This window comes from Elephas maximus, chromosome 7, assembly GCF_024166365.1.
Source record: "Elephas maximus indicus isolate mEleMax1 chromosome 7, mEleMax1 primary haplotype, whole genome shotgun sequence".
NCBI lineage: Eukaryota > Metazoa > Chordata > Mammalia > Proboscidea > Elephantidae > Elephas > Elephas maximus.
Genome location: NC_064825.1, coordinates 75,753,837 through 75,769,680, shown reverse-complemented (window position 1 = coordinate 75,769,680; position 15,844 = coordinate 75,753,837). Strand labels below are relative to the sequence as shown.

At 36.9% G+C, this 15,844-nt stretch overlaps 1 protein-coding gene across 3 annotated transcripts in view; it reads right to left on the bottom strand.

The window, feature by feature from the left end:
- PRMT3 (protein arginine methyltransferase 3) overlaps positions 1-15,844 on the bottom strand; it is a 121,865-nt gene that overhangs the window by 65,355 nt on the left and 40,666 nt on the right. For all 3 annotated transcript variants that reach the window (XR_007518221.1, XM_049890710.1, XM_049890712.1), the window contains one exon: positions 4,259-4,337. Coding sequence is in view for 2 of the 3 variants with exons in the window: in XM_049890710.1 (XP_049746667.1) it covers positions 4,259-4,337 (79 nt within the window). In the remaining variant the exon portion in view is untranslated. The remainder of the gene's footprint in view (positions 1-4,258; positions 4,338-15,844) is intronic.

Sequence of the window (15,844 nt, the reverse complement as noted above, 5' to 3'; positions counted from 1 at the left end):
TGTGTCATCTGCGTAACACAGGTTGTTAATGCCTCTTCCTCCAATCCTGATGCCCCGTTCTTCTTCATACAGTACAACTTCTTTGGATTATTTGTTGAGCAAACAGATTAAGTATGGTGAAAAGACACGGCTCTGAATGCACACCTCTCCTGACGTTAAACCACGCGGTATCCTCTTGTTTTGTTCGAATGACTGCCTCTTGATCTATGTACAAGTTCCTCATGAGCACAATTAAGTGTTCTGGAATTTCCATCCTTTGCAATGTTACCTATAACTTGTTATGATCCACACAGTTGAATGCTTTGCATATTCAATAAAACACAGGTAAACATCTTTCTGATATTCTCTGTTTTCAGCCAGGATATCAGCAATGATATTCCTGGTTCCGCATCCTCTTCTGAATCTAGCTTGAATTTCTGACAGTTCCCGGTAAGTGCACTGCTGCAGCTGCTTTTGAATGATCTTCAGCAAAATTTTACTTGCATGTGGTATTAAGGATATAGTTCAGTACTTTTCACATTTGTTTGGATCACCTTTCTTTGGAATAGACATAAATACAGATCTCTTCCAGTTGGTTAACCAAGTAGCTGTCTTCCAAATGTCTTGGGATAGACGAGTGAGCACTTCCAGTGTTGCATCCATTTGCTGAAACATCTCAATTGGCATTCTGTCATTTTGTGGGAGAAAGATGTGGCAGTCTGCTCCTTTAAAGATTACAGCCCTGGAAACTCCATGGGGGAGTTCTAGTCTGTCCTATAGAGTCCTTAAGAGTCAGAATCAACTTGACGGCAATGGGTTTGGTTTTTTTTTTTTTTTGGTTCTCATATGCATGCAAAAGCTGGACAATGAAAAAGGAAGACACCTTTGAATTGTGTTGTTGGCGAGGAATACTCAATGGGCTGCCAAAAGAACAAACAAATCTGTCTTGGAAAAGGTACAGCTAGAATGCTCCTTAGAAGTGAGGATGGCAAGCCTATGTCTCACATACTTTGGACATGTTATTAGGAGGGATCAGTCCCTGAAGAAGGACATCACGCCTGATAAAAGAGAGGGTCAGAGGAAAAGAGGAAGATCTTCAACGAGAGGGACTGACACAGCAGCTGCAACAATGGGCTGAAGCATAGCGACAATTACAAGGATGGCGCAGGACGGGGCAGTGTTCTGTTCTGTGGTGCACAGGGTCGCTATGAGTCAGAACTGACTCAACGGTACCTAAAAACAATGACAACCACAACTGAGATACAAAAGGGACTTAATACCACAAACCTCACCACCCAATTTTATTCACTAGTATCATTTTAACGATTACTTTTGTAGTGCTAAATGTGCTTATTATTCTATTACTTGATTTTCAGCTTTAAATGATATTCTCTACATTCTTGTCATTAAAGAGAAAGCAAAGGAACTAAAAACACTTCTTCCCACCTGCCTTCACCTTTCCTTTCCAGTTTTTGTGAGATGTATCATTTGAAATTGTTAGGGTATAAAACATTTACATTCTATGTTACCACTCTAAAACACGTATTTTAGTCTTAATTAACTTATAGTTGTAAAAATACCCATGGCTTATGACTAAACATTTTCTTCATCATTTCTTGGTTGGTTGAATACAAAACAGTACAGTTCCTGACATACAATCGGTGCTTAATAAATCTTACCTACAAGTAATAGTAGTATTTAAGAAATGCTTTAACTTTAAAAAATTATTTTTGTTAAAAGAAATAGTAGCAAATGGGTACCACTAAAGTAGTATGGAATTGCTTGATAATAACAAGGACAATGAATACGCAAGTTATTGGCTGACTGTGTTTATAAAGCCTTTACGTCATTACATAGCAAGACATAAATTGGATATAAATTCACATAAAATAAATCATGGCTTCATCATGCTTATATGGGTCTTCAATGTTCTCTTTCTCTCGTAATACAATGGCTCTTTCTGATATCTTCACACTACTAATGGTTTAATAAACCTTTCCTTTAGAAAAACACAAAGGAAAACTTTGCAATAAAAAAGTGAACATTTAGATGATTGGTGATATTCATTATGGCATACTCATATGTACAAATAGGCTGTACCACTTCATGTTACTCTTCTCCCTCTTGATTCTAAGATAACAAATAACATTCACTAGCATGCCTGTGTACTTCCAAATTATCTTAACACTAATATTGTTGTTAGCTGCCATCAAGCCCAACTCATGGCAACCCCATGTACAACAGAACCAAACTGCCTGGTCCTGCACCAACTGTCTGGTGCTCCACCATCTTCAAATCATTGGTATGCTCAAGTCTACTGCAGCCAGTGTGCATCCTGAGTGCCTTCCAACCTATAGGGCTCATCTTCTAGCACTATACTGGACAACATTCTGCTGTGTTCCACAGGGTTTTCACTGTCTAATTTAGGAATTAGATTGCCAAGCTTTTTTCCCTAGTCTGTTTTAGTTTGGAGGCTCCGTGGAAACCTGTCCACCATGGGTGATCCTGCTGGTATTTGAAATATTGTTAGCATGGGTTCCAGAATCATAGCAACACACAAGCTACCATAACACAACAAACTGACAGACAGGTGATGGAACACTAATATTAGCTATATAAAAGCAGGAAAACAGCTAGAATTATTAGCCTCCGTTCTACCTCTCTAATGATAGAAAACAACCCTGCAACTGTTTCATTAACTATAAATTCATTATTTGCATTGCTTAAGGCTCTTAATGAATTTCTCCAAGAATTCAATGATTTCATTATATTAAATTGTTGTCAGTCCTTCAGTAAGATCAATGAATACCATTCAGGAGGTTTGCAAACAGTTTTCTAAATCTCTCCTGTAACAACTTTAAGGCAAGAATCAGGTCAATAAAACACACTTTAGTAGGAAAACAGCAAGATATAGTGAAAAGAATATAACTTTTGGAGTCAGGCAGATGTGAGTTTAAAAAAAAGGAAGGCTTGGCCACTTAGTATGTGTTACCATAATAAAGCTATAAGACTGTTTCTAAAATCTCACAAGGTTGTTGTGAGGATTACAAGTAGTAACACAAATACTTGGCAGATAATAGACAATCAACAAATGGGAAATGATACTAGTTTTTATTCATTAAATATAGCAGTCGTTAAAGAAAAAAGCCACTGCAATTATAGAAAGACATAGCCAATTGTTGCTAAGTAAAGCACAGAAAAATCCTAGCCAGGTTCATGTTAGAGATCAGGAAGATACCTGAGATGGTTGCAGAAAATATAGTGAGAAAATGAGGCACATTTTAAAAAAGAATGGCAATATATTTAAATGCTATTATAAAACGACGTAGTCTGCTGTCTGGAGAACTTTCTCTGCCCTTCATGGATGGGCAAGAGACAAAAGTATGGTCAAGTGCTTTATGTCACTAGTTTAAAGTTCTTCTTTTTCATTCATTCATGTAACAGTTTTATTAACTGTAATCTCAGCATGGAACCCATTTGTTGACTTTGAAGCCTTGAGAAAAGGAAGGTGCAGGGAGAGATTAGTGAAGGGGGACAGATGTTTTTCAATGTAGTTTTAATGATTCAATTCAATAAACACTATGATTGCTCTATGTTCCAGGAGCTGTGGAGCATGCTGAAGAGTCAAAGATGAACAAAACACAATCCCTAACCTGAAGGGGAACGTTTTATTTGTTTACAACTGTTCACAGCAGAAGGCCTGTAAAAACACAGCTTTACTGTGAGATAATATGATTCGAAGTTTTCCAGGCACAGGAAAAGAAAGCCTTGCCAAATTTATTGGGGTCCATTTATCAACACTGAGGATGCTGTGCTTTAAAAAATTATTAGAAAACAGTCACCACTTTAAATGTTCTCATTAAATCATAAAGAAGCCAGGTTTATGTATATAATGAAGTCATGGAAAATTTAACATTAAATAATCTTCATCTTAGTATGAAATACGCTACTAAGAAAAAAGGACCTGAAGGTCATAGGGATTAAAAATGAGAAAGAGTTTCTGTTAGCTTTTGACTTGAAATCAAAAAGCTTCCAAAGCCTAGTCCTTAGTATTTTATAAAAGGTGTTCTTGAGAATACCATTAACTTGGAGGCCTGCATATCTTATGTAATATTCTAGCCACAATATAGTAAATGAACGACTTAAAGCAACTTCTAATGGAAACATCTTTCATTTCCATTGGGAACTTTTTCAACCATGCAGTTTACTTGAAATCCAAAGGCTCATTTGGTTCTGCCAGACTAAAATTAGATTATCAAAACTAGAATTTTATACTCACCCGATCCTCCTTTTGCCAAATATTTGTTCTTTGCGTAAAGGACAGAATCTAACATAGACTCAAAAAGAAGAAAATAGCCCTGCATAAAAAAGAAAATAATAGATTTTAGAAATGTGCAATATACTCATAAGGAGATGAATTTAAATTTCTGGGATATTCTTTTAATATAAAATGTATTATATTTCTGTCTCTGCCATATAATAGTCTGTAAAGTCTGAAATTATTTTTTGCAATCAGTTCTCTACATAATAATTATTGGAAAATCTGGCCAAGGTATAAAGTGAACCCAGAGAGTTTATTACTGTAGAATGTACTGAATTCTCCTTACACATGTTCCCACTTTTCAGACTACCTCCTCTTCATTAGAAGTTTAAAATAAAAATTGCTAATGTACTTTATATAACTTCCAGGAATACTGTGATACTAATGAGCGATAGTTCTCCACTGGGCAATATTTTCCCCCCTGGAGGGACATCTGGTAACATTTCTGATCATCACAACTGGGGAGAGGGGTGCTGCTGGCATCTGGTAGGTAGAGGCTAGGGATGCTTCTAAACATCCTATAATGCACCAAGATAGTCTCCTACAGTAAAGAACTATCTGGCCCAAAATGTCAACAGCACTGGGGTTGAGAAACTCTAGTCTAGAACACCATTTCCCAAAGTATTTGCTGCCCAGTTATTTTCTTCTTGGTAAAGAAAGAAATGGGGGAAAAAAAAGTTCCTTAGTCAAAGAGGTTTGAGATACACCAGATGTTTTCGCGTGCTCTAAGATACATAACGCACATTGGTACATTAAACGTTCTGAGAAGTGTTATAGTAAAGACAACTGCTGAACGTATTTTAACCAAGTTACCCACTTTTTGAATACAGAACTCTTTTTGAATATTTAACATCTATCAAGACCTTGAAGAACTAGCGTTGCTTGAAATATAGCTTGTGAAACACTGCCCTAGTACACTCCAGACTGTACAGTGCAGTAATGGGTCCTCTACCAAGAAAGGATCATCAGCACAAACGAAGAGAATGTGCTGCTATTGCTGTCAGATACGGTTCATTCTAATGGTATGCCACAAGGTTTATTACAAAAATGACGGAGTAATCATGGCTGAGAAATCAATGCCAGTCTCAGGCAGTCTCTCCCCTTATAGGCCACCCTTCCCCTCAACCTCCCCTAAGCAGGAAAAGGAAGTGCTCAGCATAGTGCTTAGGGCATAAGACATCTTACAGTGAACCAAGGTGAATGTGTCCTAATGTTAGCATTCTAACACAAACTTATTTTCACCCACTCATTTGTTTCGTGTATAAATAACCGTTCAACAGGATAAACAGAATATCCTTTAATCACTTGAACAAAAAGTCTCAACTGTTTCTCCAGACCAACAACAAATCCCTGCAAATCCAGAGTAGATAATCTTCATAAGAGGTTAACAGCAAATTTAAATTTATAGAAAATACAGCTCTCATGCTTCTATCATTTAAAGGAACTAATTACATTGCTAACAACTCTACATTGAGTTTACCTAACCCCTCTCACAGCTAACACACTAATTCATTCATAAAAAAATAATTGCCTACCAAAGAAGGACTCAGCAACAAAGCTCTTGTACTAATGTGTTTACATTAGGAAAATGAAGCATTTAGTGGAAAATACTTTTTTTGGAGGTCGGGGGTGAGTAGAGTACTTCAGTAATACGTCAAACACGAGTTAGTTCCTCATCAATATCACCTGTGATTTCAAAGTACAAGGGACTTTTGGAATTCAAATAAGTAGTCTTCACCAATCTTATGTAAGTCATGCAGATCTACATGCATAAAATGCTTACAAATAGGCATGTATCTGTTGCTTAAAGTGTCTTCTAATCTATGCCAAGGAATTATTAAAAGGTGGGACAACTGCTTGCCTTTGGGGAAAATGATCAGCTGTAGAACATCTTAATAGATGAGAGAAAAAACAGTCCCTATCTGCAAGAGTGGGACATGTTAAAGCGGCATTAACAGTCTGACTGTGACAACAGATTCATGCTTTAGTACAATATACGATATTTAGTACAACATACAATATTGAAATTTAGTACAATATTCAGTATACTTCAATCTTTTTTGGAAGAGGAGAAAAATCATTTCTTAATGATTTTGCACTGTGTTAAACTGTTTTTTAGTAGTACTCTTTCAAAGTACGGACCTAAACCTCAGTATTTGTTTTCATATGATCAAATTCCATCTTATTTCCATATACTACAAATAAAATTATTTTGGATCAATAATTGAAAGTAGCTCCTTTTAGCAATATGCTCATTTACTGAATTTAGGACAAAGTTATTACTAGCAATTCACCAGAGATTAAATTATGCCATATTTTAATTTGGTACTATGGTTAATATCAACAGACTTCTGGATTTGAATCTCAGCTGGGCCCATTTCTCTATGTGACCTTGGGCAAATTAACATAATTGTGCTTCAGCTTCCTCATCTGTAAAGTGGCAAATAACTTAAAAAATCAGTTGCCAATGATTCTACTCTGACTCACAGGGACTCTACGTGTGTCAGACTAAAACTATGCTCCATAGAGTTTCAATGGCTGATTTTTCCAAAGCATATCACCAGGCCTTTCTTCCACAGCACAACCAACGTTTTGCTTAGTGGCTCGTTAATCATTTCCATCACCCAGGGGCTCCAGGTAATAACCACAATATACTTAACAGAGCTGTTGTGAGGATTAAATATGTTAATATGTGCAAAACATTCTGGAACAATAAATATTAGCCTAGCTGAATAAATTAAGAGCTATTAAAATATATTTATGAAAGACTTTTTGTATTTTAAAATTACGTTTAAGAAATTAGAAAATAAAACCTTACCAGGCTGTCTAGAATCACATAATGTTTATTTAGTGAACAGTCCTATATTACAACCCAAGATTCAGAACTGAAATTCTTGCTTTTTGGGAGCCATCTATCAGAATACATTTTCTTGTGTCATTTATTTTTTCAGACCAGGTGAAACTATGTGCATATACACACAGACACAGAGACACACACACGCACAAAACACTCAAAATTTCTCTATAACTAAGAAACAGAACTTAAGAAAACCAATCAAAATAATTGGATCAAGTTTTCCAAATCAGGGCAAGTTCCAACTTTAAGATTCTTCACGTAAAGAATGTCACAGGGATTTTTTTTCTTGTCCCCAAAACTCAATCTTACTTAATACACTGCTTTTTGGTATTTACACTTAAGACATTCCCATATGTCTCTTTTGAAATAATAAACACCAATAAGCATTTTGCCACAGACTCCATACCTTTAGCTAAGATTAGAACCCCAATCAGACAACGTCAGAGATAGTTTCTAAGGTTCTATTCAAACATCTAGTTTTTACATAAATCAGCCCCAGAGAAGTTAAGCATCTTATTTTAGGTCATACAGCTGGATAAACTATTGGGGAAATTTTCAACTCCCCTAACAAAATGCTGACCTTAAGATTCAACTGCTAAACACAACAGTGACAGAGAGTGCACACGAATAAGAGAGAAAAGATAATCTTCCCTGGCATCAAAAACCTCTTCCATAAATGCCATGTCTTCTCATTTCTTCAGAGTCAGCCATCACTATTAGAGAATTTCTCAAAACAAATGACTAAATGCTTCTATTGATACATGAAAAGGATTTAGAACACTGCCTGGGGCACACAGCTAACACATAAAACCCATGAAAGACCACACTAACTCAACATCATGTAGGGTCAGCTACTGCAGGGTAGAATTGACGCTAAAGTGAATAGAAGCAGAAACTTTAAGTCTTTTTTCTTTCACCTTTTCCATTTGCTATCTTCTTTTTCTCTCTTCACTGGTATATGATTAAAAACTGTATCCTACTCTATTTTTTTAAAAATAGTATTTTATTGTATTTTAGGTGAGCATATACACAGAAAATTAGGTTCCCCTTTAACAATTTTTATACAAACTGTTCTGTGCTATTCATTACAACGTGCCAGCATTCTCATTATTCCCATTCTGTTTCCGTTGATCTAGCTTCCCTTCCCCTCCTTGCCTTCTCATTTTTGCTTATGGGAAACCAAGCCAAACCAAACCAAACCCACTGCCGTCGAATCGATTCCCCGACTCATAGTGACCCCATAATAGGACAGAGTAGAACTGCCCCACAGAGTTTTCCAGGAGCACCTGGTGGATTCAAACTGCCGACCTCTTAGATAGCAGCCGTAGCACTTAACCACTACACCATCAGGGTTTCTGTTTTTGCGAAAAGGCTGACCATTTGCTCTCATATAGTTAATTGTTTAAGGGAGAACGTCACTCACAGGTGATATTATTTTATAAGCCACTCAATCAATTATTTGGCTGAAACGTGACCTGCAGAAATAGCTTCAATTCCAAGTTCAAAGGGCATTTTAGGGCAATAGTCTCAGTGGCTCCACTAGTCTCTATGAGGCCAGTAGGTCTGGCTGTTTTTAGGAATTTGAGTTTTGTTTTACATTTTTCTTCCATTCTATCCAGGACCTTCTATTGTGTCCCTGGTCAGAATGAGTCAGTCGTGCTAGCCAGGTACCATAAAGTTCTTCTGGTCTCAGGTTAGAGAAGACTGTGGTTTGTGTGGGCTATTAGTCCTGCAAACTAGTTTCTTCTTTGAGCCTTTGATTTCCTTCATTCTCTTTTGCCCCAAGAAGTAGAGACCAATAGTTGTATCTTAGATGACTCCTCACAAGCTCTTAAGACCCCAGATGCTACTCACCAAAATAAGATGTAGAACTATGTTATGCCAATTGACTAAATTGGCCCCCAAGACTATGCTCTCAAAAGCCTTTTGAGCCAGTAAACCAATCCCGCAAGTTGTCTGAATATGTCTAGGAAGCCTCCATAATGGTGCCTCCTATGTGGTTTGTTATATATGTTGATATATATACCAAAAACCCAAACCCAGTGCCACGGAGTCGATTCTGACTCACAGCGACCCTATAGGACAGAGTAGAACTGCCCCATACGGTTTCCAAGGAGTGGCTGGTGGATTCGAACTGCCAACGTTTTGGTTAACAGCCATAGCACTTAACCACTACGCCACCAGGGTTTCTAATACATATACAGCACACCCAAACATGTATATACAATACCTACAGATGTATCTATAGATGCATATGCATTTACTCGCATATGCTTTCCTATAAACATATATGCATCCATACCTACCTATGTAACCACACACATATTTTTTGGTTATTTTTACTATTGTTGCAAAATTATATATGTTATAACATTTACCAAAATTGTCCCCTTTTCGCATGTACTTCTTGGCGTCTTTATTTACCTTGGTCAAGTTGTGCTGCCTTTACCCATATTTGGGATTGCCTTTCATATCACCATAAGTAACAACTGTCTGCTATCTAGACAGCGATAAAGTGATTCCCCCTCCTTCTCCCTCCCATCCGTGTATCAAAGAACTTAGCTTTCTGTACATATACGTATTCTTGACTTTTTTATAATAGTAGGGCTGTAGAGCATATTAAATAAGACTGGAATTTATAATGGGTATAATGCAATTCATATTATTTCAGTGTGATAACACTGCTGGCTCTTGGCTACCATCCAATGTGGAGATATTAGTTTTGAAAATCAATGTAAGTGCTACAACATATGCAGTACCAATATATGACATTTGTGAGATAAAATTAGCATACCAGTTAATATTATCAGATGAAAAGATTCTTATATGTATTACTAACATTAGTTGACCTTTCTCTCAACTTTCCACTTTGCTCAACTTCATTTTACCACAGGCTCCCTCTGTGAGCCTCTAAGTTCCTGGGAACTGTCCTTGGTCCTGAACCCAGTCATTTATTACTGATATCGGAGGGCTGTGCTCCAGGTGACCTGCTCGTCCGCAGTGCAGTTCAGCCTGCAATTTCACAGGCCGCTGCCTCACCTGCAGGGGTGCCATCTGGAAAGGGAATTATACTCGACATATCCTCCCACGATGCTCACGGGTATTCTTCTTTTCAAACTGACATTTACTTTTTTAAATTAAATCTTGCATTTACACTTCAAAAATTACTATGAAAGGAACATATTGAATTAAATATGGAAATAGAATATTAACATTATTTGTTGAAATGGCAATACTATTTTTAAAATGCCCACTCATAGTATCTTCTCGGATCAGATACATTAGTGATAAAAGTGATGCCTTTAGTTAGTATAAGGTACTTCTCTAACTTTTTTTAGCTCATATAACTGAATTTCTGACACATTTAAGTAAAATTTAACTACTGAAAAATGTGAGGGAAGAGAGAGGTAGAAACAAAATGAAGAGTTAATTTGTAAAATGCTGAGTGACAAATAGTAAATAATCTGGAATTACTTAAAAATAAAATTAAAGATTACTTGTAACAAAGAAGCAAGCTTACAAAACCTAATTCTGATTTCTAAGTAGTATATAAAGAATAATCAATATTCGATGACTTTTTTCCTAATGTTACTCCCAATTGTCTAAGACTTTACCATAGATAAAATTCTATCCAATGTGACTAAGACAAAAAAAAAAAAAATTTTTTTTTAAGACTAGAAGTCAGTTATTAATTGAAAATGATACATTCTTGGTAAAAACATATAAATGTAAATTCATTTACCAATACTGTTCGAAGATAAGGCCATTGATTAGAAGCCTTATCCTCTTTGTGTAAATCACATTTATAATTGATTGTAAATCATTACTTTAAAATAGAAAGGAAATTCAAAGGCACTGCCATGTGGAGATTCCATGTCGATTTTCCTAATTCCCACCCCCTTGATCCTAGTCGTTCACAACTGTTTTACTCACAACCTGACTGAACAGCAATTTTTTTTTTAAAGCAATTTGCCCTTACTGAGATTTTCTAAAGCAATTTAGTTTTCATAGAAAAAAAACAGTTATATCCTTTTTATAATCTTATTCAACAGTATATGTTAATATTTAACTGCTTTATAGCAGACAAGCACAGCAAACTGTTGTAAGACACATAACTCAATTGATAGGAGGTAGCATACTGAATTACATTTATTAGCTTTAAGTGTGCAGAGAACCATAGAAATCTAGTAATATGTTATATCAAAAAAAAAAGGGCAGTACATCATTAATCTGGTGAACTAGTTAACTGTAGGTTTTTAGCGGGGGGGGGTTATTGTATATTCATGTGATAAAACATACTGTCATGATGTCACCTCCTCAGGAAAATCTTCTCTGATGCCCTAGACTAGGCCTAGTGTCCTTTATTATACTCATCATTGTATGATGTAGTTTTCCTTTAGAATAGCAACCACATTTTAATTATGTAATTATTTATTTTAAAAAGCTTTTTAATGTTTGTCTCAGACATTAAATCATAACCTACATGAAGGCAGGGGCTCTGTCTATCTTGTTTACTGTTCTATACCCCAGCTAGGTGCTCAATAAATACCTGCTGCACAAAGAAACTTCTCTGGTATTCTTCAAATAGGATAATATGACCTGAGCCAGAGGTTGAATTATGATCAAAGCATAGAAATGAGAGCTCTAAAGAAGGTTTTCTCAACCATGGCACTACTGACCTTTCAAGCTGAAAAATACTTTGTTGTGTAGGCTGTTCTGTCCATTGCAGGATGTTTAGCAGCACCCCTGGCTTCTATCCGCTAGATGCCAGCAGCATGCCCTCCACCCAGCTGTGACAACACAGAAAGTCTCCAGACATTTCCAAATGTCCCTGTTGAGAACCACTGTTCTAAACCAAACCAAACCAAACCCGCTGCCATCCGGTCGATTCCAACTCATAGTGACCCTAAAGGACAGGGCACAACTGCCCTATACGGTTTCCACGGAGTGGCTGGTGGATTCAAACTCCTGACCTTTTGGTTAGCAGTCATAGAGGGGTATCTGAAAAGCAACTGGATAAGCATTCTCTCCTAATCTACTGTACTCTCTGCTATGTCCAAGGATGTAAAAAAATCCAAACTTAAGATGTTATGGGATGTAATGTAACCTATTTATTTTACTACCACATTTACAATGGCTTAGATACTGAACACTTGAATTGCAAAGGTTTTTCAACAATTTCCCCAGTCCCTCATGTGACATTATTACCTTAAAATGTGCTAATGCCAACCACTTGCTTTATCACAAAAGTGATAATAATGAAGTTACATGAGAGTTTTCAAGATAATTATGCAAAATTCTCTTGAGTAAGTTATCTTCCCAACTGACAGCTCTAATGACACACTACACTCACACACTTGGCAAACTGCGAGGCAGCTGAGGCGATCAAACAAGAATACCTGTATCTTTTATACTTATTTGCTGAAGAAAAGGTAAGAAAAATAATTTTGTTTTGAACATGCATACACACACACACACACACACACACAGAGGCATCCCTTGTTGAATGTTTTATGTATCTGCTTAGATAAATTTCTGGATTAAAAAATACGCACCCTTAAGAATTCCTGGATTAAAAAATACTCACCTTTAAAATTTTGATCTGTATCATAAACTGCCCCACGGAAAGGTAATGGCAATTTTTACTCCCACAACTGTGTATGTGGGTTAAAGACCTAATGGTGAGAGTAAAAGGTGTAAAATTTGTGACGAATATGTGGAAAATAGTTTCATGGCCTCAGGGGAAAAAAATAAAGTACTAACCACAAAGAAAAGACCAATCAATTTGACTACAGAACTTCTGTTCATCAAAAGACATCATAACAAGAATAAAAAGGTAAGTCACAGAGTTTGAAAAGATATTGGCCACACACATCTCCAACAAAGGATACGAATCTGAATTATATAATGAAATCTAACAAATCATTATGAAAAGGACAGCCCAAAATGAGAAATGGGGCAAAATACTTTTATATCGTTACTTTACAAAGCCCCACTTGTCTGTCAGTTTGTCATACTGTGGTGGCTTGCATGTTGCTGTGATGCTGGAGGTTATGCCACCAGTATTTCAAATCAAGATGCACTGATAATTACTGGTGATTGGAATGTGAAAGTTGGAAACAAAGAAGGATCAGTAGTTGAAAAACATGGCCTCTGTGACAGAAACGTCGCAAGATCGCATGATAGAATTTTGCAAGACCAGTGACTTCCTCATTGCAAATACCTTTTTTTCAACAACATAAACGGCGACTATACATGTGGGCATCACCAGATGGAATACACAGGAATCAAATCGACTACACCTGTGCAAAGAGACAATGGAGAAGCTCAATATCATTAGTCAGAAAAAGACAAGGGGCTGACTGTGGAACAGATCATCAATTGCTCATATGCAAGTTCAAGCTGAAGCTGAAGAAAATCAGAGCAAGTCCACGAGAGCCAAAACACAACCTTTAGTATATCCCACTTGAATTTAGAGACCATCTCAAGAATAGATCTGACACACTGAACACTGATCATTCTGAACACTGATGTCATTGTGGAATGACATCAAAAACACCATACATGAGGAAGCAAGAGATCATTAAAAAGACAGGAATGAAAGAAAAAAACCAAAACAGATGTCAGAAGAGACTGAAACTTGCTCTTGAATGTAGAGTAGCTAAAGCGAATGGAAGAAATGATGAAGTAAAAGAGCTGAACAGAGGATTTCAAAGGGCAGCTTGAGAAGACAAAGTATTATAATGACATGTTCAAAGACCTGGAGTTAGAAAACCAAAAGGGAAGACACTGGGCATTTCTCAACTTCAAAGAACTGAGGAAAAAACTCAAGCCTCGAGTTCCAATACTGAAGGATTTTACAGGGAAAATAAACGGAGCAGGAAGCATCAGAAGAAGATGGAAGGAACACACAGTTACTGTACCAAAAATAACTGGTCGACAATCAACCATTTCAGGAGGTAGCATATGGTCAAGAACCGATGGTACTGAAGGAAGAAGTTCAAGCTGCACTGAAGGGAATGGTGAAAAACGAGGCTCCAGGAATTGACAGAATACCATTTGAGATGTTTCAAAAAACAGATTCAGTGCTGGAGGTGCTTACTCATCTATGTCAGGAAATTTGGAAGACAGGTTCCCGTCCAGCCAACTGGAAAAGATTCATATTTGTGCCCACTCCAAAGAAAAGATGATCCACCAGAATGGGGAAATTATCTAACAGTATCATTAATATCACACACAAGTAAAAATTTTGCTGAATATCATTCGAAAGTACTTGCAGCAGTATACTGACAGGGAGCTGCCAGAAATTCAGGCCGGTTTCAGAAGAAGATGTAAAATGAGCGGTATCATTGCTGATGTCAGATGGATCCTGGCTGAAAGCAGAGAATACCAGAAAGATGTTCACCTGTGTTTTATTGATTTTGCAAAGGCATTCGACTACGTGGATCATAACAAATTATGGATAACACTGTAAGGAATGGGAATTCCAGAACACTTAATTGTGCTCAGAGGAACCTGTACTTAGAACAAGAGGCAGTCACTCAAACAGAACAAAGGGATACTGAATGGTTTAAAGTCAGGAAAGGTATGTGTCAGAGTTGTATCCTTTCACCATACTTAATCTGTAAACTAAGCAAATAATCCAAGAAGCTGGACTATACGAAGAAGAATGGGGTATCAGGATTGGAAGAAGATTCATTAACAACCTGAGATACGCAAATGACACAACCTTACCTGTTGAAAGTGAAGAGGACTTGACGCACTTACTGATGAATATCAAAGACCACAGCCTTTAGTATGGATTACACCTCAACATAGAGAAAACAAAAATCCTCACAACTGGACCAATAAGCAACACCATGATAAATGGAGAAAAAATTGAAATTGTCAGGGATTTCATTTTACTTGGATCCACAATCAACACCCGTGGAAGCAGCAGTCAAATCAAACAACCCACTGCATTAGGCAAATCTGTTGCAAAAGATATCTTTTAAAGCGTGAAAATACAAAGATGTCACTTTAAGGACTAAGGTGCCCCTGACCCAAGCCATAGTGTTTTCAATCACCTCAGATGCATGCAAAAGCTAGACAATGAATGAGGACCAAAAAAGAATCAATACCTTTGAATCATGGTGTTAGTGAAGAGTATTGAATATACCATGGACTGCCCGAAGAACGAACAAATCTGCCCTGGAAGAAGTACAACCAGAATGCTCAGTCAAAGTGAGGACGGCGAGACTTCGTCTTATATATTTTCCCTGGAGAAGGATATCATGCTCTGTAGAGGGTCAGCAAAAAAGAGGAAGACCCTCAACGGCATGGACTGACACAGCGGCTGCAATAATCGGCTCAAGCATAACAAGGATTGTGAGAATGGTGCAGGACCAGGCCATGTTTCGTTCTATTGTATGTAGGGTCACCACGGGTCAGAACCAACTCTATGGCACCTAACAACAACAAATGTACATATTATTATATGTGCTCAATTCTGGAAGGCATATTACCTTTGTGTCCTTTCTTGTTGATATTTACTTTTAAAAAGGGAGGAAAAAGTATATGCTATTTCATTCTACATTTTTGCATCCTTACTACAGTATATATAAAAAAGACTTTCAAAGACAGAGGATTCTATACAATATATATTTTAATTTTAAAATGCTGATTCATGAAAATGTGGCTGTAGATTT